Genomic DNA, 24,435 nt, shown 5'->3' with positions numbered 1-24,435 from the left:
ATAGCCCCAAACAAAAACAAAAAACTTTTGTCCTTTCAGACACTTTTCCTCCTCCTCTCTGGCTCCCCCGTGTGGTAGTCCTGAGCTCAACACAGACAGTGGCACCTGCTCTTCAGAAGAGCCTGGAAGGCAAGGCCTGGAATGGAGACAGCATGCTATGGGAGGTAGTTTAAACCCAGGAGTCAGGAGATTGGGGGACTCCCACAAACAGAGTCAGCTCTCAGCTGCTGCAGGGCGCTAATAAGGAACGACAGTGGTGAGGGGTATGTCTGTCAGCGTTTGCAGTGGGAATGGAGGCAGAAAGGAAACAGAGGCCTGCTAGGTTGAAAGGCCATCAGGCAGGTCGATCCACTCTGGAGATTTGAAAGGCATTTGTCTGTTGGGTGAAAGGGAACAGGGTCACCTACACAGAGGCACAATGACTTAGGCCTCTATGGCTAATCAAATGAATGCCAAGTGTTTGCGCGGAGATAGCTCAGCTGTATTTATGCACCCAACAATGGAGCTTGCCACACAAACATGAGAACATGGGCTATGGTTTTGGTCTTGGATCTAATACTTGGAATCTCTATGTACCTTCCTCTAGAACAGCAGGTCACCCAAGGACACGATTTGCCCTGTCCTTTAGGACATCTGACTATACCTAGGTATAGTTTTGGTTGTCATAAGGGCGGGTGGACTTTTATCCACTCGAAAGGCTTTATCCCCAAAACCCATGTAAGTAGCTGGGTGTGGCGGCACGTGCTTGTGATCGCACCACTTAGGATGTGGACCCCTGGAGCTCATAGGCGGGCCGACCAGCCTAGCGTAGCCAGCGAGCCTCAGGTTCCAGTGAGACTGTCTCAGAAAGCAAGGTGGACAGCTCCTGAGAAGCAATGTTCAAAGTTGCCTCCACTTTTGCACGTTATGTACCTGTGCGCGCACACACATGCACATATATGGCACACATGCACATGCATGTGCACATATATGGCACACATACATTTGCACATATATGGTACACAAGCACACACACACAAATAAATAGGAATAAATATTAAAATGTTTTTATGCAAAGAGAACTGTGAAATAAACAGCAGTCATATGGAACAGCGCTGGGGCCAGGAAGAGCCCCAGCAGGATTGTACCAAGAGAGGTCCTGTGGCTTGGGAGCTGCCGTGGGAGGGCCTGGCCTCTGCAGAAGGGGACTCGGGAGTCTATTGGGTAGAAGAAATGAGGACTAGGATTTGAGTGACAAGGGGGGTGGTGCTTAGATTTGTCTCTTTAATCTGTGTATTCTGCGCCCAAGAAAAGTGTGTCAACAGCCAGAGGGCCAGAGCTGTCTGGTTCTGGAGAGCACGGTAGGATGAGAATCAAAGTGTTTTCTCTTGAGCCTTTCACAGAAGCAATGGAGGGGCTAGGATGCTTCACTGTGGGCACGCTGGGGTGCCCCTGAGGGCTTTCATCTTTGGGGTTACACAGTGAGAACACTTTTAAAGCCATCAGAAATATAGAACACTACAGGGCACACCCCCTCCCCCCAAATGAAAGAACTGCAGCTGCTCCAGCAATGTGCCCTGCTCCTCATCTGGCAGCGATTGGCATTCTCTGGCAAACAGGCTGAGTCTGAAGCCAGGACCTGGGTAGGCATGCAGGAGGGGTGTCTGCTCACACTGAGGTGCCCAAGGAAAAGGCACCCAAGGCTTCACGATTCCCCAAGAAAGACTTGGAAACTACTAACTTTTTGGCTGGCAAAGGCAGGCCACTATCATGCCTTCCCAGGGAGGGATGGGGACCACACAGCCTCAGGAGTTTGCAGGCGAGGGCAGTGAGCCATCCCGCCCCTCCCGCCTCTGCCTTCCCTTCTTCCTTTCTCTGCTGCGGTAGTCAGAAACTGGCCATTACTGCTTTTAAAAGGCGAAGGCCAAATACTATAAGTAGGATGATCTCAGCCACATTTTGAAAACTGAAGGAAGGGTTGGGAGTTGCAGCTCAGGGGTGGATTGTGAGTGCCTCGTGTGAGTACACAAGTCTCCACCTTCGATTATCGGTAACACACACACACACACACACACACACACACACACACACACACATACATACATACACACACACATGCACACACACATACAACTGTACATGCATGTACAGAGGGATACATGAAAATTCATGTAAGACTGCCTTTCTCCAGCTGTTGAAAAACCTATGCACTTTCCCCCCTTGCATAGCAAAAAGGAGAAATGTCACCAGGATGAGACCTCACAATAGACACAGCCCCCACCCCCCACCCCACCTCACTGGACTCAGGCCCAGGCCTCTGCCTCAATAAATCCTTCGGAAGATGGCAAGAAGTTATTTTGGCCAGGTGACAACAGCCGGGTGAAGAAAAGTCCCATGCCACCCTCATATGTAACAGAATCCAAGCCAAGGCAGCGTGAACAGGCATCTTAGCAGGGGCAGAGAACCCGGATCAGGGCCTGGCTCTCCCCACAGAGCCTGGTGGGGGTACTCTACTGAAGGCTAGGGCCACGCCAGCCAAGGCACATGCCACAGCTCCCAGCAACCTGGACCCACACAAGCTGTTTGCTGCTGGGAGCTGCTGGTACCGTGAGGTTTCCTACGGCTCTGTGACGTTGCAGGGCAGTTTCTGTGATACACAGATGTGACTCCGTTAGCCAGAGGCTCTAGGGTGCTGCTTCTCCCAAGGAGGACAGAGCTCTGCTGTCTGGCGCACCACTGGGAAGTGCCCTTCCTGGTCATCGTTCTAAGAAAGAGACTGTGTGTGTGTGCTGTAAACTTAGGCCTTTCCCAGCCTTCTGTCCACAGCCCTGGGAGTTGGCCCACAGCCTACAGAGGCTTTTCCGCCTCAGCAGAGCTGACATTTGGGGCCAGCTGCAGTCATACTGCCTTTCTGTGGGGCATACTGCAACATGCAGAACGCTTAGCAGAACCCCTGGCCTCGATGCACTATGTCCTAGCTGATGAGCCAAACCATCTCCAGATATAGCCAGATGTCTTGGGGGAGGGGCACAAATCCCTTTCTTCTACAGCTTGGATTCTGTTACATATGAGGACGGCATGGGGCTTTCCTTCACCTGGCTGTTGTCGCCTGGCAAAACTAGCTTCTTGCCACCTTCCTACGGATCTATTGAGGCAGAGGCCTGGGCCTGAGCTCAGCCATGTGGGGGCTGTGTCTATTAAATGTCTATCTAGGTGAAGGCATGAGAGACGCCTAAAAGCAGATCCAGGTAGTGGGGAACTGGGGTTCAGGATGGGGTGTGGTCAGGGCTGGGAGTAAAATGAAGAGACTTGACAGTGCCCAAAGAGAAAGGAAAAACTGCAGTAAATGGTTGTTTAAACATGTTTTTAGGGCAGGGCGGTGATGGCACACACCTTTAATCCTAGCACTCAGGAGGCAGAGGCAGGCAGATCCCTGAGTTCAAGCCTTGAACTAGCTTGGTCTACAGAGTGAGTTCTAGGATAGCCAGGGCTACACAGAGAAACCCTGTCTCAAAAAACAAGCAAAACCAAAAAACCCAAGACAAAAACAATCCAAAAAATACCCTTTTAGAGATATTGCACTGTTTGCCCTGTTTGCTGCCTTTTAAGAGTGTCATCCCTTGACTGCCTAGGATGGAGCACAGTCAAAGCGCTGGCCTAGCAAACGTCAGGTTCCATCGCCAACAGCAGAAGAAAAAAAAAAAAAACCCACAAGACAGAAATCTGCACCACTCATTACTTCCCAAGTCTCACGTGTAGGCCTGGCGGTACCCAGAGGCCTGACTACAGGCTATGCTGGACTAGCCAAGATTCCAAAGACTGAGGATAGAGTCTCAATTTTTTTCAGTGTACAACTTAGCACCGGTTTGTGAAAGCACATAGCATGCTTGTTTCCTAGGAATGCTTCTCACGGAGAAGGCACAGAGACAACAAGGGGACCAGGAACGCTGCAGGTGTGCCAGGCATTGGAGCACCGTGGAGCACACGCATGGAGACCATGGGGACGTGAGACCGCTCACGAGTCCTCCATAATGCCTGGGTGCCTTCTCTCTTTAGATTCAGAGTTCATCCCTTCCTTTTGCTGTAAGCACAGGACAGGAAAGAGCCATATTTCTTAGCTGTATCACTCGGTCACCAGTGTTCCTGGGCCTGGGATACAGTGGGCACTTAAAACCTTGTTGAATGGGTAATGTCCTAGGATGCTCTTTACTTCCCTGACTAGCAAGCCCTCAACCAGCAGGAAAAGGCTTATGTCAAATGTCACCTCCTTGATTTCCTTTTTCTCTTGGCAGAAGCAATGACATACCTGTCCCAGTAGCTACCAGTCAGTTGTGTTTCGGTGCCCCTGACAGAACGTAAGCCCTCTGTAGACCATTTTGATGTTATCATTTATTATGCCTCCTCTCAACGGCATTTGATACATAATAGATAGCCTATAAACATTTAATGCAATAATCAATCCGCAGCCCTCTGTTTGCATCCCGCACCCTAAACACTACAGTTCAGATCCACTGTCATCCGTGTGCTTTGCAAAGCTCAGAATCATGAGCCTCTGAGGACTCCATGCTCCCAGTGGTTCAAGCAGAGAAAGAACCACACCCAGCCCCTCTGAAGGTTGGTCTGAGAGGTCTGGAAGGATCTATGGTCTAAAGACAAGACAATGCATGGAGCTTCAGGCCCATCAAGGCCATTCAGACCTTCTAGAAGCTTCTCTAGGACTCATCACGCTCCCACTGTTCCTGGGATCCGAGCTCAGGGCCAAACAGACTGCGTGGAGAAATCTGCAGGGCAGACTTTCCCCAGAGCCCCGTGGAAGGGTGTGTCTGAGGATCCATCTGGCCAGGAAACAGCTTGTGTACATGGAATTGTATCACCCACAGGGGCTGCTCTGCAGCCTGGCCCATGAGCTCCCCTGTTTACCTGTTTGAAGGTCGGGGTGAGGGTGCTTTCTGGAGAGCGTCTATCCAGGGCAGGGCCCTCCTTCTGTCTGCAGTCCAGCTGGATCAGGCTGCGGCACTCTGGGTGGCAGGTGAATTTACAGTCTAGAGGGAGAATCAAAGGGATGGGGGGGTCAGGCAGGCGTCTACTCCTTCCACCCAGAGAAGTTAGGGGTTGCATTTAGCTCTGACGGGAAGTGCAGTATAGCAGAGAAGAGAGGGGCAGGGGACTGTGACACATGACCTTTGTGGCAGCCAGTGCTTCACACCTGTGCAAACTGCTTCCGCCTGCATTATCTGCGTAACCCTACATTCAAGTATTGGGATCTGGAGTCTTCAGTGATTTCACCACAGTCAGACCATTTGGCTATATACTGTGCCCCAGTCTACCAACTCATATTGATAACCAGAGGCCACATATCCCAAGGAGGGCCTTGCTTTGTCAGTCTATAAAACAGGTATCACCCAGCCTGTGGGGCAAGAGGGTACGCCTGGAAGAATTAAAAGCACTGCAAAGGCAGAGTCATCATCACAAGCATCACCTTTCTAGCCCTGTCCAGACCAGAAATGTTATGGAGGTTCTTTGACCCCATTGGAATAGTCTACTGACAATATCCCAAATTGGGAGAAAGGCACACATTCCAGAGGTGGTGTTCTTTTCCATGGCAGTAGAGACATAATGTCCAGAATTGAAAGGAACCTTTAGACTTTGAACTAGGGACTTCCTTAGAGATGGGAAACTCCCAGAGATTGAAAGCGAGGCATCCAGTGACACGCATCTCGAGTGGCAGAGCACAGGCTGCTCTGCCTCCTACATCGGGGGCCTCCTTGGCAAAAGGGAAGGGAAGTCAAAGCAGCCAGGAGGCAGAGAGACTCAGCCAGGGGGCAGGAGGAGAAAAGGACAGGAGGATAGGGCGGTGGGAAGGGAGGGTAGAAACAAAAGAAATGAATGCCAGTGATCAGCAGACAGGACAGCTGCCACAGATGGTTGCTGGGCCAGCTGAGGTCCCTTGTCCTAGAGGTGCCACAGCTCGGTCAGAGCATAGCCTTCCACATAATGGCTTCCCTGACTGGGAAGCCAGATGCCTGAGGTGACCCAGAGCAGGTGCGTTTTGTAGCTGGGACCTCAAAGCCTGGGCATTGCATGGATAATTTGGAAGTTGGAGGATCCCTTTTGGTGGATAATGGTTCAGGTACCCTGAGAATCCTTCTAACAAACTTCAAAAGTTGGCACATTTGGCCTCTTTTTCTCCAAGCTGGCAAGCGACATACTCTATCCTGGGGTCCCGAGGCAGCTGCTTTTCTTCCCACTCACTTGAGGAATTCCAGAACATGATTCCCCCACCCTCAGTCTCCGCCTCCTTAAATCTCCCCAGATGAGCTCCCTTATATAGAGATCCTGGCAAAGATAGGGATGCTGAGATTACAGAACCCCATATCGTCTCCTTCCTCCGCGATCTAACTTCCTGTCCACCTTTCTGGGGTGGCAGTTAGAACCTTAGTGTGCACATCCCTCAGGCCTGGAGGCAAAGCCGCCAGCATCCCATTCTTTTAGCCCCGAGTTCTTGCCTGGAGTCATCCTAGTTTGCTTTGCATTGGTATGATTAAACACCAGAAGCAGCTTGGGGAGGAAAGAGTTGATTTTAGTTTATAGTTTATAGTCTATCAGGAAGGGAAGTCAAGGCAGGAACCTGGAGCCAAGGACTGAAGCGGAAGTCATGGAGGAACGCTGCTTTACTGGCTTGCTCCCTGTGGCAGTACGATTGACAGTGGCCCCCACAGATGCACATATTTGCATGCTTGGTACCCAGTCAATGAGCCCTTTGGAAGGACTAGGGGGTGTGGCCATGTTGGAGGGGGTGTGGCCTTGTTGGAGGAGGTGTATCATTGGTCTTCCAGGTTTAAAAAGCCCACGACAGGCCAGGTGCCTCCCTCTCTCTGCAGATCAAGATGCCAAGCTCTCAGCTACCACTGCAGTACAATGCCTTCCTGATCGCTGCCACACTCCTTGTCATGATGATAGTGGACTAACCCTCTGAAACTGTAAGCAAACCCCTAACTAAATGCTTTCCTTTACAAGGTTGAAAAGGACAGTGTCTTGGTCATGGTGTGTTTTCATAGCAATAGAAGCTAGCCGAGGCTCTCTCCACAGCTTACTCGGCTTGCTTTGTTATACAACCCCGGACCACCTGCCCTGAGGTGAGGTGACACCACACAGAAATGGGCTAGGCTCTCCCACATCAATCATCAACCAAAAAAAAAAAAAAATACCCCCACAGGCTTGCCCACCGACCAATCTAATGCAAGCATTTCTCTCAAATTGAAGTTCCAGCCAGGTGTGGTGGCGCATGCCTTTAATCCCAGCACTTGGGAGGCAGAGGCAGGTGGATTGATGTGAGTTTGAGGCCAGCCTGGTCTACAAAGGGAGTGCAGGACAACCAAAAAAATAGAAATAAAAATTCAAGTTCCCTCTTCCCAGATGACCCTGGCTTATGTCAACCAACAGAAGTTGTACTGGGTAAGGTCAGTCCTCTAGGGCCACATCATGTGCCTACAGGGTCCGTCCCAAAGGTATCTTAGAGCTCCAGTGGCTGACACACAGCTCGATGGAGGTAGCTCACCCTCAGTGGGTAAACGGTACAGAGGGCTGTATGGGCCAAGTTCCTCCACAGCATCTAGAAATGTCAGGATTCTCTGATAATACGACACTGAGAACAGAGCCCGTAAAGGGTCGGACTGTTTTGGGCTCAGCTCTGGAACACACCTATGTGGCTCCTGGTCACGCTCTGAGTGCCAAAGAATGTTTCAGGGCCAAGAACTGGGGACATGGAGACGAGGGAAGGCTTGCCAGCTCCAAGGCAGGTGAGAGCCACCATCTTCACAGGGGGAGATCTCTGGAGACCAAAAGGTTTCCACTCTTCCCTTTGCAGTAACTTGCATGGTCAGCACATTCTGCTCATCTATGCACCCAGGCTGCTCTCTTTTACAACCTCTCTCGGACGGACGGACACACACACACACACGCAGTCCTGGAACGGAACTGGTCAATCTGGGAATGGAAGACTCCAGAACAGGTTTGGAATTTCAGAAAACATGCATACCACCACACCTTTTAGAAAAGTGTGTGATGGCACATACCTTTAATCCCAGCACTCAGAAGGCAGAGTTCAAGCCTAGCATGTCTACATAGTGAGCTCCAGACCAACCGGAGTTACACATAAGACCCTGTCTCAAAAAAAACAGAGCAACAACAAAAGAAAAACAAGAAATGCACAAGAGTGCCCACGGCTTTATCTGATAAGACCGTGTAGTCATGGCTGCAGCGAAGCTCCTGGAATAATTCATACTTCCCAGCCCCTGGAAATGACAAGCGCAGGAATTCCAGGCCAGCACTGGTGACATCTTAACCCCTGTACCACTAGTACACTCTGGAAGTGCCCTGCGGGGCTGGGGTAGGACAACGCTCCATGTTACCAAGCCTTGGCTGTGTCCCAGGGGACCCCTAGGCCTAACACCACAGACTTCCTTCTCTCAGGGCAGCTCATCATTGCTACCCAGCCCCTGGCCCTCATATCCTATTATATCTTACAACCTTCACCTGGTGTTCATTTTGGACACGGGAAGACAGATCCTGGGTAGAACTGGGCCATGCAGACGCCACCATCTCTGCTAAAGCACCCGTATGCTAGGCCTGGACTGCCATATACTCTGTGCTAGCCTAAGGGTAAGTACAAGTAAGATAGGACACTCAGCTGGGCATGGTAGTATACAACTTGAATCCTAGCACTGGGAGGTAGAGGCAGGCAGATCCCTGAGTTCAGGACCAGCCTGGTCTACAGAGTGAGTTTCAGGACAGCCAGGGCTATGCATGCTGTATTGAAAAGCAAGCAAGCAAACAAACAATAAACAAATAAGCACAGGATTCTCAGGAACCAGGGAGCAGTCAGGAGACACAGGAAAACAACTAATGAGAAAAACAGCTGAAAGCCAGGCCCCACTTGGCACAGATCTAGGAAGCTCGTTCAGACGGATACCTGTGAGCCAGGGAAGCCAAGGCAGGCTTGGGATGAAGGAGCCTATAAGATATGGAAAGAAAAGGGTGACTACAGCCAGCTCAGCTACCCTCATTAGAGGGAACAGGGGAGCCTGGGGCCCCGCCATCACTGAATAGCTAGGACAAAGGTCTCACCACCAAGAGGCAACACAAGATTAGGGAGGAACATTCCCCAGCTCTAGCCAGTTTCTTGGCGTCTTAAATAGTGTATATTGGTTGTACAAAATGAAGGGTTTTATCGCAGCGTTTTCATACATGCACATCACGTTCTGTCTTCTTGCTCCCTCTGGAGAATCCTTCCCCCTAATTCCTTCCCACTTCCTTCTCTGTGTGAGCTAGACTCTACCCATGACAGAGAACACGAAATTTGTTTGAGCTGGACTCAGTTCACTCAGTGTGATTTCCAGTTCCATCCATTTTCTTACAAATGACATCATTTTGTTCTTCCTTGAAGCGGAGTAAACCCCGCCCCCTTGTGTGCAGACACCTCCCATCTGTTGATGGGCATCTATGTTGAATCTGTTACCTGGCTACTGAGAGCAGAGGAGCAATAAAACATGGATGTGCTGGCATTTCTGACATCAGTGTTATCAGCTGTAAAACAGTGGTTATTGTTAGAGCCAGTGAGATGGCTCATTGGGGCTCGATGACCTGAGAGCGGCTCCCAGGAAGAGCACAGGAAGAGCACTGATGGGCAGGTTTTCTCTTATCTCCACAAGCTCACCATTGCCTACAGAAGGAATTGATCTCCCCCTCAAGTTGTTCATGGGGTCTTGCTCCCTCTGAAGTCTGAATAGGGAGCTTGCCTTTTCTGGGCTTCTGAGGTCTCATAGACAGTCGAACATTTGGCGGCTTCTAGCTGTACACTTCCAAAGTCTGCTGGCGTCTTCTTAGGGGACCCTTCTCGTGTTTCTTTCCTCTTTAAAACAATTCTGCTGAATTGGCAGAAGGGCCCTCATCATCATGAGTTAGACCCACAACGGCCCTGTTTCCACATAGGGCCTCATTCTGACGTCCTGGGAGTTAGGCGTTTGGCAGAAAGTACGGATCAACCCTGACACAGACCCCAGGCCATCCTGGGAAAACAGAGTGCTTAAGCCCAAACAGATGGAGGTTCCCATGGACACCAGCTTCAGAGATCAGCAGCAGGCTAGAGGGCCAGGGGCCAGGGGCCATGTGCCGCCCAGTGTCCTCTTCCCCCTTGGGGTAGCCTGGTCTATTGAGCGCCACACTGGGCTGGAGGGAGGGGAGCTCAAGAGAATTGGACTGACTGGGGCCACCTACCTACCCCAAAAGCAGCCAGTGGCCCAGCTCTTGGATTTGGCACACAGGTTACCATCCCAAACAACTGAGTCAATGCCATCAGACACCTGTGTATAGCAACAGCGTTCCGTTCACTAACTGAACTTAGAGGAGGAAAAGTCAGCAGAAGGGAACATACACTAGGAGACACGTTTCCCCAATGAAGGAGCTGCAAATGTCCTCTTAATCCCCAGAGCCCCTCCCCAGTTTTCTTTTTTCTTTTTTTTTCTTTTCTTTTCTTTCTTTCTTTCTTTTTTCTTTTTTCTTTCTTTCTTTCTTTTCTTTTGTGTGTGTGTGTGTGTGTGTGTGTGTGTGTGTGTGTGTGTGTGTGTGTGTGGTTTTTGGTTTTTTGAGACAAGGTTTCTCTGTGTTAGCCTTGGCTGTCCTGGACTCTTTTTGTAGACCAGGCTGGCCTCGAACTCACATCAATCCACCTGCCTCTGCCTCCCGAGTGCTGGGATTAAAGGTGTGTGCCACCACGCCCGGTTCCTCCCAGTTTTCAAATGCACAATATACGAAGTGCTCTCTCTCTCTCTCTCTCTCTCTCTCTCTCTCTCTCTCTCTCTCACACACACACACACACACTACTGTGTAATGGCGAGACCCAAGTGGCCCGTTTTTCCAAACTAGATGTGCTGCATTGAGAAGACTGCCTTCCACAAAGGAGCTGTACACTAGATGCACAGGTGATACAGTACTCTCTCTTTAGCCCCCGGCTCCTCCTGGCCAGACAGAGACATGGAGTGAGGGACAGGCGGGGCCCTAAAGACACAGAACCTAGTGACAGGGCACCCTTGCAGTCACTCAAGTCAGTGAAGAGTCTCCTCTCACCTGTGTGGACAGCCTCTGACTTCAGAAGCCACTGCCGACCTCCCAGCATCCTGGGCCTTCTGAGAGATCAACCACACTGTCCCCTGCCTGCTTCCTACTCTATACGTCAGGACCAGCCCTACCTGGCCTATACCATTGCATACCAGAGGCAGAAGAGACTTTGTGTCCTCTGGTCTCTCCTCAACAGCTCTGAGACAGAGCGTAAGCTGAAATTCTCTGAGCATGAACCTCAACTATAAAATAAGAACCACCATAGGCCGTTCACGGAGCCATCCTGAGGATTAAAGGGAGTCCTGATGTCTAGAATTAGCCTGGAACCTGGAAGGCCCAAGCTAAATATCCCCTCCCCCCACCCCTCCTTCCTCTGTTCCGCTGTGTGAACTTCCTTCTCACCCTACCAGGCTATGGGTGGGCAAGCCAGCCTGACCGACACTCCGCCAGACACACGGGGAGCTTTTAGTTTTAAAATGATGTATCCGGCACTCCAGGGAAACCTGAAGAGATACTGGGCTGTGAAAACTCTGAGTTACAGAAGGTCTTAAGTGAGCGAGGGTTGTCTTGGTTCCCTGAACAGGTCAGGGTGGCTGTCTTGGCTACCACACCCGGCCGCAAAGGAGTCTTCTATAAATTGGTAGTGCCAGCAGAGGAAAGGAATGCTTTGCTCTTAGCTGGAGTGGAGAGCCTAGAGTGCCAGCTTCTGTGCTAACTCCTGTATGCCTCAGTTTCCCTATCTGTTAAGTGGTGGTGGCAGCAGGACCTACCTCCTAGCGTGGCTGAACTCAGTGAGACTGTATGTGAGTAGCACCCTACCAATAGACACTGAGGCTCTATAAATGCTAGCTGCCCTTATTAGCAGGCTAAAACCCGAGTCCAGTGTGGCCAGTGGCCATGGCATCCAGCATCCAAAAGCCTGTCTGTACCTATCCCATCAGTGTTGCCAACCTCCAGGCCTCTACCAAGGCCTGAAGCAACAGGTCCTGACGCCTCCTCAGAGCCCGTGCCGTTCCCCCACCCCCAAGTCTAGGCAAGCTGCCCAGGTCTCAGCTACTCAGGAGGAGACATTGGGTGCCTCCTAAAGCCAGATGAGGTCACCTGTCTGGAGAGGTACCTCAGCTGTCCTGGGGCTTCCTTTCTAATCTCTCACCTCCCCCCCCCCCCATGGACTTTATTTTCTAAAATTCTGTTCTAGTTTTGAAAAAGAAGGTTGTTGGCCACAGTCACGATCACAGGAGAGGTGCTGTTTCCTCTGGATCGAAACATTCCCTCCAGGAGGGAGGGCTGTGGTGCCCATGAGACTCAGCCACACATGTCTGGGAAAGCTAAAACTTGCAAGGTTTAGCAGGACCCCTCCCCAGTGTTACAGATGTAGAAAACTGGCCAGGGAAGAAGACTGATCACCCTCTGACAGAAAGGAGATTCCTAGCCAGCTGGCTGCCTGAAAGCTGGGCCCAGAGTTTAAGGACGCAGCTTTCTTAACCTGTCACCTGCGTCAGGGGAGGCTTCTCAGCGAGGCTGCTGCATCTGAGTCATCGCCGCTCCTGTTAAAGTAGCCCCCCCCCCATCCATATTCTTACTAGTGGCCCCAATAAAAACTTAGTGGTCCACCAAGCTTGCCTCTGGTGAGGCTGTCACTGCTGTGGGTTCCCTTTCTGGGGTGCTAGACTGTCATATCTCCCCAGGAAATGTCGCAAAAACTGGTGTGGGGATATGAGGGAACATTCTATTGGCATGGGAGGTACCAGCTCCTGCAATGCTCCTGGGAGCACAAAGGTCCTTGCACCCACAGATAGCTTTAGGAAACCAGAAATGTTAAACACACAGGTTGTCTTTCCAAGGGAAAAGATGTGCTACATGTTTTCCCACCCAGGAGGTTGGGGATGGCCATGGCTAACAGCCTGACAGATGTGTGCTATCTGTAGGGCCAAGCTATAGCGAGCTCCCACAACCAGGACCAGAGATACCCGATAGTCTAGATGACCACCATGCTGTCTGTATACCAAGACCACACCAGACCCTCCCCTGGGCCTTTAAGAAAACACATGCAGCCTGTTTATAGAACCCATCTTCATAGAAGAAGCGACATGCAGTTTGAGAAGAGTTTCGATGTAATTATACCTCCTTGTGCACACGGGATTGTATTTCACCCCCAAATTGTACCGTACTTAAATATGCCTAAAATAAACTGTCTGGTGTCAGACTCTAGAAGTTTGAATCAGCACCGGTTACTAAGTTGTGCTGAACTAGTTTTCCTTTTTCTTTCTTTCTTTTTTTTTTTTTTAAGATTTATTTAAGTATACAGTGTTTCACCTTCATGTATGCCTTCCCACCAGAAGAGGGCGCCACATCTCATTGTAGATGGTTGTGAGCCACCATGTGGTTGCTGGGAATTGAACTCAGGACCTTTGGAAGAGCGGGCAGCACTCTTAACCACTGAGCCATCTCTCCAGCACCCAGTTTTCCTTCTTGCCTCATGCAGATGTTACTCTGCCAGCTGTGGCTTTTGCAGAGGACCCCCCCCCCCCCGCCTCGTGCCCCACAAAAAGTGACCCTAACTAAGACACCTTGAGGAAGGAAAAACCAGGTGGCCACAACGTAGTGATGGCTGGTACCACTACTTACTGCCAGAGAGTGCTTCTGTACAACCTTACACAGTCCATACTGTGCTGCACAATGTACTCCTCTATTGGTAGTTTTAAAAGCAGGGTATCTTGGAGCAGTTGTAGGTTTGTGGTAAAGTTAAGTGGGAAGTACAGCTTCTTTATAACCCTCCCCTGCATATGCATGGCCTCCTCATAATGAATACCTCCCCCCTGTCGCCCCCCCCACACACAGGGCGTTTGTTATGTCTGATGAACCTACTCTCATATTTCTCACCACCCAGAGGCCCCCCCCCCCTTCATGCTGCCCATTCTGTGACTCTGGACATGCACTCATGGTTATGGCAAAGTAGTTTTTCTGCCCCAAATTTCTATGCTCTGACTATTTACCCATCCCTTAATTTTTAACAGTCTTGTCTTTTCCAGATGGTCACAAAATTGGCATAATATGTAACCCTATCAGATTGGCTTTTTTTTTTCATGAGCTGCATTTAAGTCTCCTCTGTTTTTATGTCCTTGACAGCTGCATGTCTTTTACTGTCTAATGATAGACACTCCATCATCTGGATGTACCATGCTTATTTTTCACCTGCTTGAAGAATATCTTCGTTGCTTCCAAGTTCTAGTAGTTCTAAGTAAAGTTGCTAGAAGCCTCCATGTTCAGGTTTTTGTACAGACATGAGTTTTCAGCTCCTTTGGTCAACCCCTACTTTAAAGTTAGAGCAACTGTGAAGCAAAGAGTGTCAAAGTTACACGCTGTCAGCCTCACTGGCAGCAGGCGACAGCTGGGGCGTGCAGATCGATCATGCGTGGCTGCTATGCAGCAGTCCTGTTCGGTCATGTGGTAATATACTCGTCATTATCACTTCCTCCACATTCCTCTCCTCCTGGAGGCCAGGGGTGGGGTCCATCCTGCATGGGACTATACAGGGAGGGGTGGCTGGGGTAAAGGCAAGGAGTCAGGAGTGCTTTGTAGTCTGGCCTAACAGGAAGTAGCCCTCTGCACTCTGCCTCTGGTGGCATCAGGATGGACGTGGGGGGAGGGGGCTCCCCAGTGCAATCACTCATCCGCTGTTGATCGGGTGGAGGCCTTTGGAACACTTAGGGGGTGGATGAGACCGGAGTTGCCCTTGCAGTCACGTGAGTCAGAATTTGAACTTGAAGCCTACCTCTAGCTGGGTATGAGATGTCTGAATAGTTCCTCTTAAAATTTAAAACTCATTTAGCCTCAAATGCCTTGTGAGAAAAATTGGAATAATAGCTTCCTTGCTGGGAAATTTTCTGAAAAAGTAGAGAAAGTTTAAATAAAACACCCAATGGCACCTGGTACTTAGTAGGTGCTCAATAAACCACAGGAGGTATTTTCAGCTCTGTAGGAGGCTGTATACTCAGATTTTTATATATTTTGATATGTAGTCCATGCTGGGCCTGACTGAACTCACACTATCCTCCTGCTTCAGCTTGCTCGGTGCTCAGATTACAGACATGTATAACCATGCCTAGCTCTAACTATGACTTCCTTGGATGTCAGGTCCTCTTCTGCTAAGTTAAAGTGTTCAGAAGAATTTTGCTAACTCCCTCATTCATCAGTGGTACACTAACTAACTAACTCCCCATTCATCAATGGTATACTAACTAACTAGCTCCCCATTCATCAGTGGTACACTAACTAACTCCCCATTCATCAGTGGTACACTAACTAACTAACTCCCCATTCATCAGTGTACACTAACTAACTCCCCATTCATCATGTTACACTAACTAACTAACTCCCCATTCATTAGTGTACACCAACTAACTAACTCCCTATTCATCAGTGGTACACTAACTCCCCATTCATCATCTTACACTAACTAACTAACTCCCCCATTCATCAGTGGTATACTAACTAACTAACTCCCCATTCATCAGTGGTACACTAACTAACTAACTCCCCATTCATCAGTGGTACACTAACTAACTAACTCCCCATTCATCAGTGGTACACTAACTAACTAACTCCCTATTCATCAGTGGTACACTAACTAACTCACTCCCTATTCATCAGTGGTACACTAACTAACTAACTCCCTATTCATCAGTGGTACACTAACTAACTAACTCCCTATTCATCAGTGGTACACTAACTAACTCACTCCCCATTCATCAGTGGTACACTAACTAACTAACTCCCTATTCATCAGTGGTACACTAACTAACTAACTCCCTATTCATCAGTGGTACACTAACTAACTCCCCCATTCATCAGTGGTACACTAACTAACTCACTCCCTATTCATCATGGTATACTGTCTGCTACTTCTGTCTGTGGCTGGTCAAAAGGAGTGAGGCAGGAGGATGGAAGAATTGGTCTTTCGGGTGAGGAGGAAGGTAGGCATGCTACAGTGGCCAGGCCTGGGGGTCTGCAACCCTAGCCAAAATCAACAGAGCCTCTATACATTTTTCACATACCTAGTTAAAGTCCTCATGAGGCCAGCAACAAGAGGATGGAAACTTCCTACTCCCAGGGTCAGACAGCCAGTCTGGGACACCTACATCTCAGCCTTTCCAGGAAGGAGCCTGAGGCCCCGTCTTGCACATACTGTACCCCTTGTTTTGGAAGACAGACCACCCCCAACAAGCCCACTAAATACCCCAAGCATGGGACAGACTGACAGACAGACTTCACACACACACACACACACACACACACACACACACACACACACACACGCACACATGGTAGGGATATGGGGGTCAGGGATCCCACAGTAAACATTAGTTGCTGGATCTCTCACAGATAAGCAAGAAGGCAACTGGCTGAAGAGCTGTGCTATCTCTGAATAAGCAAGGCCTGGTTCAGCTCTGCTGCCCAGCGGCTATGTAAAGCAGAGAGGCGGTGGACTTTGTGGAAGCAGATCATAAGGACCAAACTTCAGGAGGGAGAGTACTGGGGAGGGAAGCAGGGTGCTGCTGGGGAGCCTGTGGAAACCGAGGCACAAGGAAGGGCTCCAAGGCCTCCTCCAACACCATGGCTGCTATTCACTCCCAACGACCCCATTTTGCTTGGGCAGCACTGGGTGAGGTTGACATGTATACTCTTTCGTAAGGAACCTTTTTGCATAAAAAAGCAAAGGTAAAAGATCTCCTGGGTTGTTGCTCAGCAGATATTAAAGCAGATATCTGGGCCGGCTGTGGTGCTCTTAGCCTCTAATCCTAGCGCTTGGCAAAAGGGCGACGCGCGGAGGCCAGCCCTGGGCTACGCGGTGAATTTGGACAGCTTTGGTTATACAGTAAGACTCGTCTCAAAAAACAAAAAACAAAAAACCAGACATCAAGATTCCTCAGACACTGTCCTACACTCCTCGTGAGGGCCTCTTGCCACACTGCCAGGCATGCTGGATGTGTCTCTCCTGTACCTTTGTCCCAGATACACACAATTGGCCTGGCAGAAGCCGGCTTCGCAGGCAGGCCTATAGAGGCAGAGTCTTGCCCTGCTGGTGGGTGTGAGTGGGTGTGAGTGGGTGTGAGTGGGTGTGGGGAATGGGTGTGCCTCTCAGCCTGCGCATTCATCATCTATCACCAATGCAACTGCATGTTCCCAGACTGACACCACCAACAGAGGGCAGGCACCACCTTAGGCCAGGCTGGAGATGGGGGAGGGGGGTTGGTGGGATGGGCTAAAAAAGAGGAGAGAGCTCAGCTCATAGCAAGTTCAGACAGGAGATGCAAAAAGCTGAAGGGACTCAGCAGTATCTACTGTGTGTCAGTGACTTGGGGGCAGAGGGACCACAGGGCACCTTGTCCCATTCTAGTCCTATGCTCCTTTGCTACCGAGTACTCTACCCTGAAGCATGCTGTGTGTGTGTGTGTGTGTGTGTGTGTGTGTATGTGTGTATGTTTTCATGTTTATGTATGTATGCATGTGTACATGTGTGTGCTCATGTGTGTATGTGTATGTGCATGCCTATGTGCATGTGTGTGTAGGTATGTGTGCATGTATATGTGTGCACATGTATGTGCATGCCTATGTGCATGTGTGTGTAGGTATGTATATGTGTGTGAATATGTGTGTGTACAATTATAAACAAATTTGGCAGAGTAGATAACTTTCTGGTGATCCAGGTGTGTTACTTCAGAGAGTCCTAACTTCTAGGAGAATTCCAGGAGTCTCTTTCTCATCCCCTGATTTTTTTTCTGTATTTTATGGGTGCTTCCAAATTTCATAACATTGACACAGATTTAACTGTAATGTTCACAAGTTGTCTAAAACTAGCTCCAGCTTTAGCTCACGGGTCGAGCGCCTGGGCTCAATCCATAGACTCCAAGTAAAGCAGACAAATCAATCCATAATGGAGTCAGCCCTCTTAGAGTTGCTAAACTATTTTCAATTTTATTTAATCTCTGAATTGGCTATATGTGGGGAGTGTATTTATATTTTTCACATGCTGCAGTGTTTCCTAATGGAATCTTAAAGAGACATGACCCTATTCACTGGCCTCCTGATGCCGTGGCGCTGCAGCCTCATGAAGTGCACCGTTGTGACAGTGGCCATTAGATGCGGTGCTGGGGTGAGGGCTGGGGTGAGGACAGGTGGGTCTGAAGGTCCAAATGTTTATAGTGCGATCATGCGGAGAGAAGGGCAGCAATACAGAACAGTGCTTGAACAAGGCAGCGCCAGTGTGCACCCATCAGGACACATGTCCTCAGAAAGAATATTAAGCCTTTTTATGCAGTTCTGTCTCCCGTGTTCCCAACCTGACTAGTTTCTTAACCTGCTTTCCGTGTGTGTGTCTATTTACTGACAGCCTGCCACAGACCAAGGCTGCCACAGAAGGCAGCCCGTGACATCCAAAGATTCTGTGTAACAGGAAGAAGTGTATGAAAAGGTTTCATAGAGAGAGAACAAAAGAAAGAGTTCAGTACAGACACATCCTGCTTGGGTTGTCACACAAAAAGGAGATCCAGTTACCAGAGCACCTTGAAAAGAAAATATTTTTGCACTGCAGTAGACAAGTTTAAAGAACAGAGCAAAAAGGAACCAGTGCATGGTCTCTAAAGCCAGTGTGGCGCGGGTCAGCTGTTCTCTCAGGCTGTGGACTACAACCTCTTCGGGGGCTCAAGCGAGCCTTTCACAGGGGTTGCATACCAGATATCCTGCATGTAAGATATTAACAACTCATAACAGTGGCAAAACTTCAGTTATGTAGTGGCAACAAAAATAACTCTATGGTTGGGGGGTTAGCATGACATGAGGAGCTGTATTTAGGGGTATCACGGCGTTAGGAAGGTTGAGAACCACTGCTCTAGCCGCTCTCTCTGCTCCGGCCCCTGCCAGGGCCTCCCTTGCTCTAGCATGTGTCACCCTACTGCAGGTGTAAGTGAGACAAAGCAGCAGAGGTCCCACCCATGCTCTGGATCCTCACTGCCTTCCCCGGGGCCCCCAAGAAGACAGAGGGAACGCTTGGGGAGCTGACAGAGAAGGAGTGTGGGGTATGAATGGAAAGAGGAAGAAAGCAAGGGGCATTTTGTTCTACTTTGTCTTTCTCTCTAAAGCAGATACCACCTCTGAGAGGGAGCAGAGGGTAGCCTAGCCCCCCAGTAACCTGGAGCACATTTTTTGTAGTGACCCACCGACCTCAGCCAAGCAAGTTTGATTTGAAAGGAATCTGGTCTGGTACATGCAGCTTTTAGGACACCAGAAGAAACAGGCACAGATGTGCAGGCTTTGAGTGTACCCAGAAGCACATGTGCACAGGCAAGCCTGGCCTGAGAGCCAGGGGGCTACTCATGGTCAGGAACAGACAGGGCCAATCCCTTTATGGGACAGCCAAGCTACTATACCCAGCTGGCTTTTCTTTCTTTCTTCCTTCCTTCCTTCCTTCCTTCCTTCCTTCCTTCCTTTCTTAAAAGATTTATTGATTATGTATATAGTGTTTTACTTGCATGTATACCTGCATACCCTAAGAGGGCACCCAAACTCACTATAAATGGTTATGAGTGACCATGTGGATGCTGGGAATTGAACTCGGGAACTTCGGAAGAACAGGCAATGCTCTTAACCTCTGAGCCATCTCTCCAGTCCCAACTGTTTTTTTTTTCCCCATGCCTGCTTTTATGTCACTTATAGACACCCAAGTGCTGATTGCCAGAGGGTGCCACACACTTCTGCAGTGAAGAGAAAAGTAAATAGATGGCATCTGTGGCCAGCCTCTCTGCTGGAGACAGAGCTTCCTTGAAGCTACATCACTGTAGCCAGGACCACAGGGGCTTCTACAGAGACCAGGCTCTGCTCCTCTCTAGCCCCCCACTCAAACATCCCCCTTCGGCCGGCCATTCAAACGATAGATTTGTTGCACACTGACACACTTGCTCAGTTTCTGATCTTGCACCATGAGCCTGTCCAGCTCTGCCTGTTGATTCTCTGCTGTGGCTAACTCACTGACAACAATTTTTCTAGAAAAGATGCCTTCGGGTTTTGGTGCCACTCTTGAAATTCTGCTGGGGCAACCTTCAAAATGCTGTGCCTACTACCCCTGAGACTCAGATGTCCACACTGACCTGTGTGCAAAGACAGCGCAGACAGCCATGTCGGAGGCTTGTCCAGAGTGCCTGTCTGAGAACATTAATGACAGGTGTGCCCAAGGAGACTTGGAAAAACCAAAGCTCAGGGAAGTCACTTCGCTCAAGAAAAGGCCTGACCCCCAGAAAGTGGCTTTAGCAGCTACGTGCGAGGTCACCTGAGTCTGTATCTGTTTTCTTTAGTGCTACAGCCCCAGCTGCTCAGGAAGTCCATGGCTCCCACATCTCTAAGCACCCTTCTCTCAACAGTCAAGTAGAAATGCTGACAAAAATGAAAGCAGAGTATTATGGGTGAGGTGTAACAGTGGCGCTGAACTTCATGCTGCCATGATAACCCTGAATGATTTTTATTCAGTTGGTAATTCCCTGGGCTGAATAGCAAAGAAACAAGGATGTGTGTGTGTGTGTGTGTGTAAGAAGAGAGAGAGAGAGAGAGAGAGAGAGAGAGAGAGAGAGAGAGAGAGGCTGCTCATTGAAGTCAAGAAACTCAGTAGCCATTTTTCTTCTTATCACAGAGTATGTATTTGGCTGTTGATGAGGATAAAATTGCCATTTCTCAAAAGATAAAGCCTTAGCCAGAAAAAAAATTGTTTGCCATGGTCAAGACCATATTACTTAAACAATTTTGATTTCAAAATTTTGGTCCTGATATGGCATTTAACTTTAGTTCCACTTCTAAGATATGCTGGGACTACCTGGAATTTCCACTTATCTCTGAACATATTGAGAAATATAGAGAAATGGGGCAGGGTGCCCTGAGGAAAGGCAGAGTACTCCACTGGCTTCCAACCACCGAAGGAAACCGCTCCAGAGCAGTGCAACCAGCAGAATCCAGGGGCAGAGGGTCCCAGCCACAGCCAACAGGCCATGACCTTTGACAAGGGCCTTACTTCTCTGTACCGCCTCACTCTGAAAGACTAATTCGTCTGCCATTCCTTCAAACAGGGATCTGGAGCAAGTGACAGATACAATAAAAAATAAAATAAACGTGAATGCTTCTGCTTTTCTGCAGACGGCCCCCCACAACAGTATCAGATGCTAGAGAAAACGTGACCTAGCAGGAAGAGCCTTGGCTAGAAAGCAGAGCCTCCATCAGATCCATTCCTGGTCCTCTGCTGCCACAAACAGCCTTTGTGGGCCCCAGGAAATAGTGGAGGGTGAACGAATTACTATTGCCTCTCTCGCTCACCTTCATCCACTTCTCTGTCCCTCTATTCCAGCTAAGGACTATTCTCATCCTAATTAGTACTCAGGAAAGGAACTGACCAGTCACTGCCTGAAGGCAGGCTTTTTCCAGAACAGCTCCACCCAGCAGCTTCCAGGCCAGCACACCACTCACTGGCTGCGGTTTCACTAGCCACACAGGTGGGAAAAGCTCGGCCCAGGACCAGTTCCTACCCTCAGGTCCTCACTCCCGCTTCACAATTTACCCTACAAACTACAAGACAGGCAGATTGGGAGACAGCAGCTCTCCAAGGAGCCAGGCTCTGCTGCATCGGGAAGCCTGGCCCCAATGGCTACTCAGGCCTAATTCAGAGCCGCACTAAAACCCACAGCTGAAACAGGGGCCTCTGAACCAGGATGACTGTGCCCATCCGGCATGCCTGCTAAGCGTCATTCAGGCAAGGTGACAGCACCGCTTGCTCTCTGCAGAGTTGGGGGATCAAGAAATGGTGCTGAGCTCGGTAATAAGGGCCAGGCTGCCTGAAGGATCCCACATTCCTTTTCCATGAGAAAAGCCACTCGACAGAGGCCTGGAAACCCAAATATCTATTCCTTTCTGGTCTGGAGCTTCTCCAGATAGAGGGGCAGGCACCTACCATGAGCCAGGGCCTTGCTGCAGAGCCTCTGTGGAGTCTGGAGCTTTTCTGACAGCTCGTGGCTCCTCGGGAGCCTCTGGAAGAGCCGCTGGAGACACACGGTGACTGTGCTGAAGCAGGCGGCCACCACCTCCTCATCTGGGCCCTCCCTCATTCTAAGATGTCTGCAGATCAATAGCTCTTTTCTAGGTCTGGCGCCAAGGTGGGGTTGCCAAGAGAGGAAGTCACTGGTCCAGTGGAAGGCTCTAGGCTTCCTGCGACCAGAAATAGGCAGGTACCATGAGACCTCATGGATATCGCCTCCTCCTTAGCTGAGATCCTGTCCCCGCCACCTCCTCCAATGGAAAACTTTCTATTCCTGGGCTTTTAGCTTGATAAGATAAAAGTGCCCCCACCAACCAGGCTGCAGGAGAGCCTGCCCTAGCCTCACTCCTCACTCATGCCTGCGAGTCTGAGAAATCAATGTCTTCAAAGTTCCTAGCGACGACCAAAGTCATCGGTTACCTCATACCACATGCCCAGCCTAGGAGCTCACTAATGGATTGCTTTTGGGGGTGGTGGGTTAATAGTGCTTTACCAGCTGAATATCAGGGCTCCCAAGGGACAACCCAAAGCTAATTCATATTGCTGAATTCATATCGCTTAGCAGAGGGGGGTAGGGAGGTCGTGAGAGAGCTGTGTGGCTTTGAGGAGGTCAGAGCGTTTATCTTAGACCAGATACCTGGGAAGAGGGAAAAGACAGGCAGAAAAATGTGGTCCTGTGAGCTACGGGGGGATGGGGATGGGGGTGGGGATGGGGGTGGAGAATGGGGGGCGGGAAGCGAAGGAAAAAATGATGGGCTCCCACTTAAGGACAGAAATGTTCCCTGGGCCTACAATGGAGCTCAAGGGATATCCCTCACTCTGACCCAAAAGAAACCTACACTCATGAAGGAGTTTCTGAAGACCTAGCTGCCCAGGTCAAGTCAGAAAGCTGGTCCCAGGGTGGCAGCAGTCTTCTGGGAAGCCCACTGGACCCATCCTCCCCAGGCAGAGGCAGGGAAAGACAAAGACTTGTCCTTTAGTCAGAGAATGACTGGGCCTGGGTGGAATCACACTGGTCATCTTGTGCTAGGCCAGGCAGTGGGCACTGGGCTCCAGGTGTCCTCTATGGTTCTTTGTACTGTCATCTCCCCCAATGTGACACACATAGGTCATAGGACAAAGGCCATATCCTCTGACCCACTCAAAGAAGAAAACCTTGACTCTGAACCTTAAGGAACCTGCCCGTCCCCCACCCTCCTCACAGAAATCCAGCCAGGAAGGCCTGCCTGGCCCGCGTGTCCTACAGAGGGCCTCCATACTCCGTACAGAATAGCAGCAGGTAGTTACAAGTCCTTACATAATATAGAAACCCCGTGCCACATGCCCGCAATCCCTGCTACTCAGGAGGCTGAGCCAGGAGGATCTAAGTTCAAGGCCAGCCTAGGCAATTAAGCAAGACCGTCTTCCTGGGGGCCCAGAGCGTGGCTCAGTGGCAGAATATTTGACTAACATTCAGGGGCTCTGAAATCAATCTTTAATAACTCCAAGAAAATATTTTTCCCAGAATTTGAGCTCGTTGGTTTTGAACAAACACCAACCCTTGTTTTATGTGTCTCCTCATGGTTTTAATGCTCTCTGGGGGGGGCTCTGTGTTCCCCCCTTCTGAAGCCTGCCTCATTCTGCCTTTCATCATTTTGTATGGCTTGAGGAAGAATACAGAAAATTCAACAATTGTACATACTCTAAGGACAATATATTTTTGTCCCTTCTTAAGAGAGAAGAGCTTGGACTAACTGCTCATCCAGTCAAGTTTCCTTAATCTAGCTAAAGCCTGTGGCAAAGGGCTAGCCTTCTCCGGCTGCTCTGAGATGCAGCCAGGTGCTGCTGTACACAGGTATGCGGTATGTGGGAGGGGCTAAATATCCTTGTTAAGTTTGGGGGGATCATTTTTTTGTTTTGATTTGTTTTGTTTTGTTGAGACAGGGTTTCTCTGTGGAGCCTCAGCTGTCCTGGACTCACTTTGTAGACCAATCTGGGCTTGAACTCACAGCGATCCACCTGCCTCAGCCTTGTGAGTGCCGGGAGAGGGGGAGAAGTGCGGGGAGTGGGGGGATCACCCGGCAGGGGTGTCTCCTCCACGAAATTTTGTAAATTGTGTTTTAAAGAACGACCTTGGAAATGATTAGAGTTTCGCCCGTGTTTGGATGGTATGTACTAAGGCTTACTTTGGCACTTCCCCTCGCATGGGCGCCCTTCCTCAGGCCTGGACACTGAGCCTTTTTCTCTGTTAGCAGGTCAAGCAGTCTCTGTACCAGAAAAAGGTTGTGAGT

The 24,435-nt window shown here is 49.7% G+C and overlaps 1 protein-coding gene and 1 long non-coding RNA gene across 2 annotated transcripts in view; one reads left to right on the top strand and one right to left on the bottom strand.

Annotated features, from left to right (window-relative positions):
• Positions 1–24,435, bottom strand: part of RASSF5 (Ras association domain family member 5) — a 66,890-nt gene that overhangs the window by 31,113 nt on the left and 11,342 nt on the right. Inside the window, exon 2 of the mRNA XM_084793141.1 lies at positions 4,900–5,021. Coding sequence (XP_084649267.1) covers positions 4,900–5,021 — 122 coding nt within the window. The remainder of the gene's footprint in view (positions 1–4,899; positions 5,022–24,435) is intronic.
• On the top strand, positions 14,023–15,690 carry LOC311603884. Its single transcript, XR_014781308.1, has 2 exons — positions 14,023–15,421; positions 15,578–15,690. It is a non-coding gene; the product is annotated as an uncharacterized lncRNA (long non-coding RNA).

Source organism: Acomys minous (assembly GCF_964271855.1).
Source record: "Acomys minous genome assembly, chromosome: 1".
NCBI classification, from domain to species: domain Eukaryota; kingdom Metazoa; phylum Chordata; class Mammalia; order Rodentia; family Muridae; genus Acomys; species Acomys minous.
The sequence above is the reverse complement of the archived record's forward strand: the minus strand, read 5'-3'. Positions and strand labels throughout refer to the sequence as shown.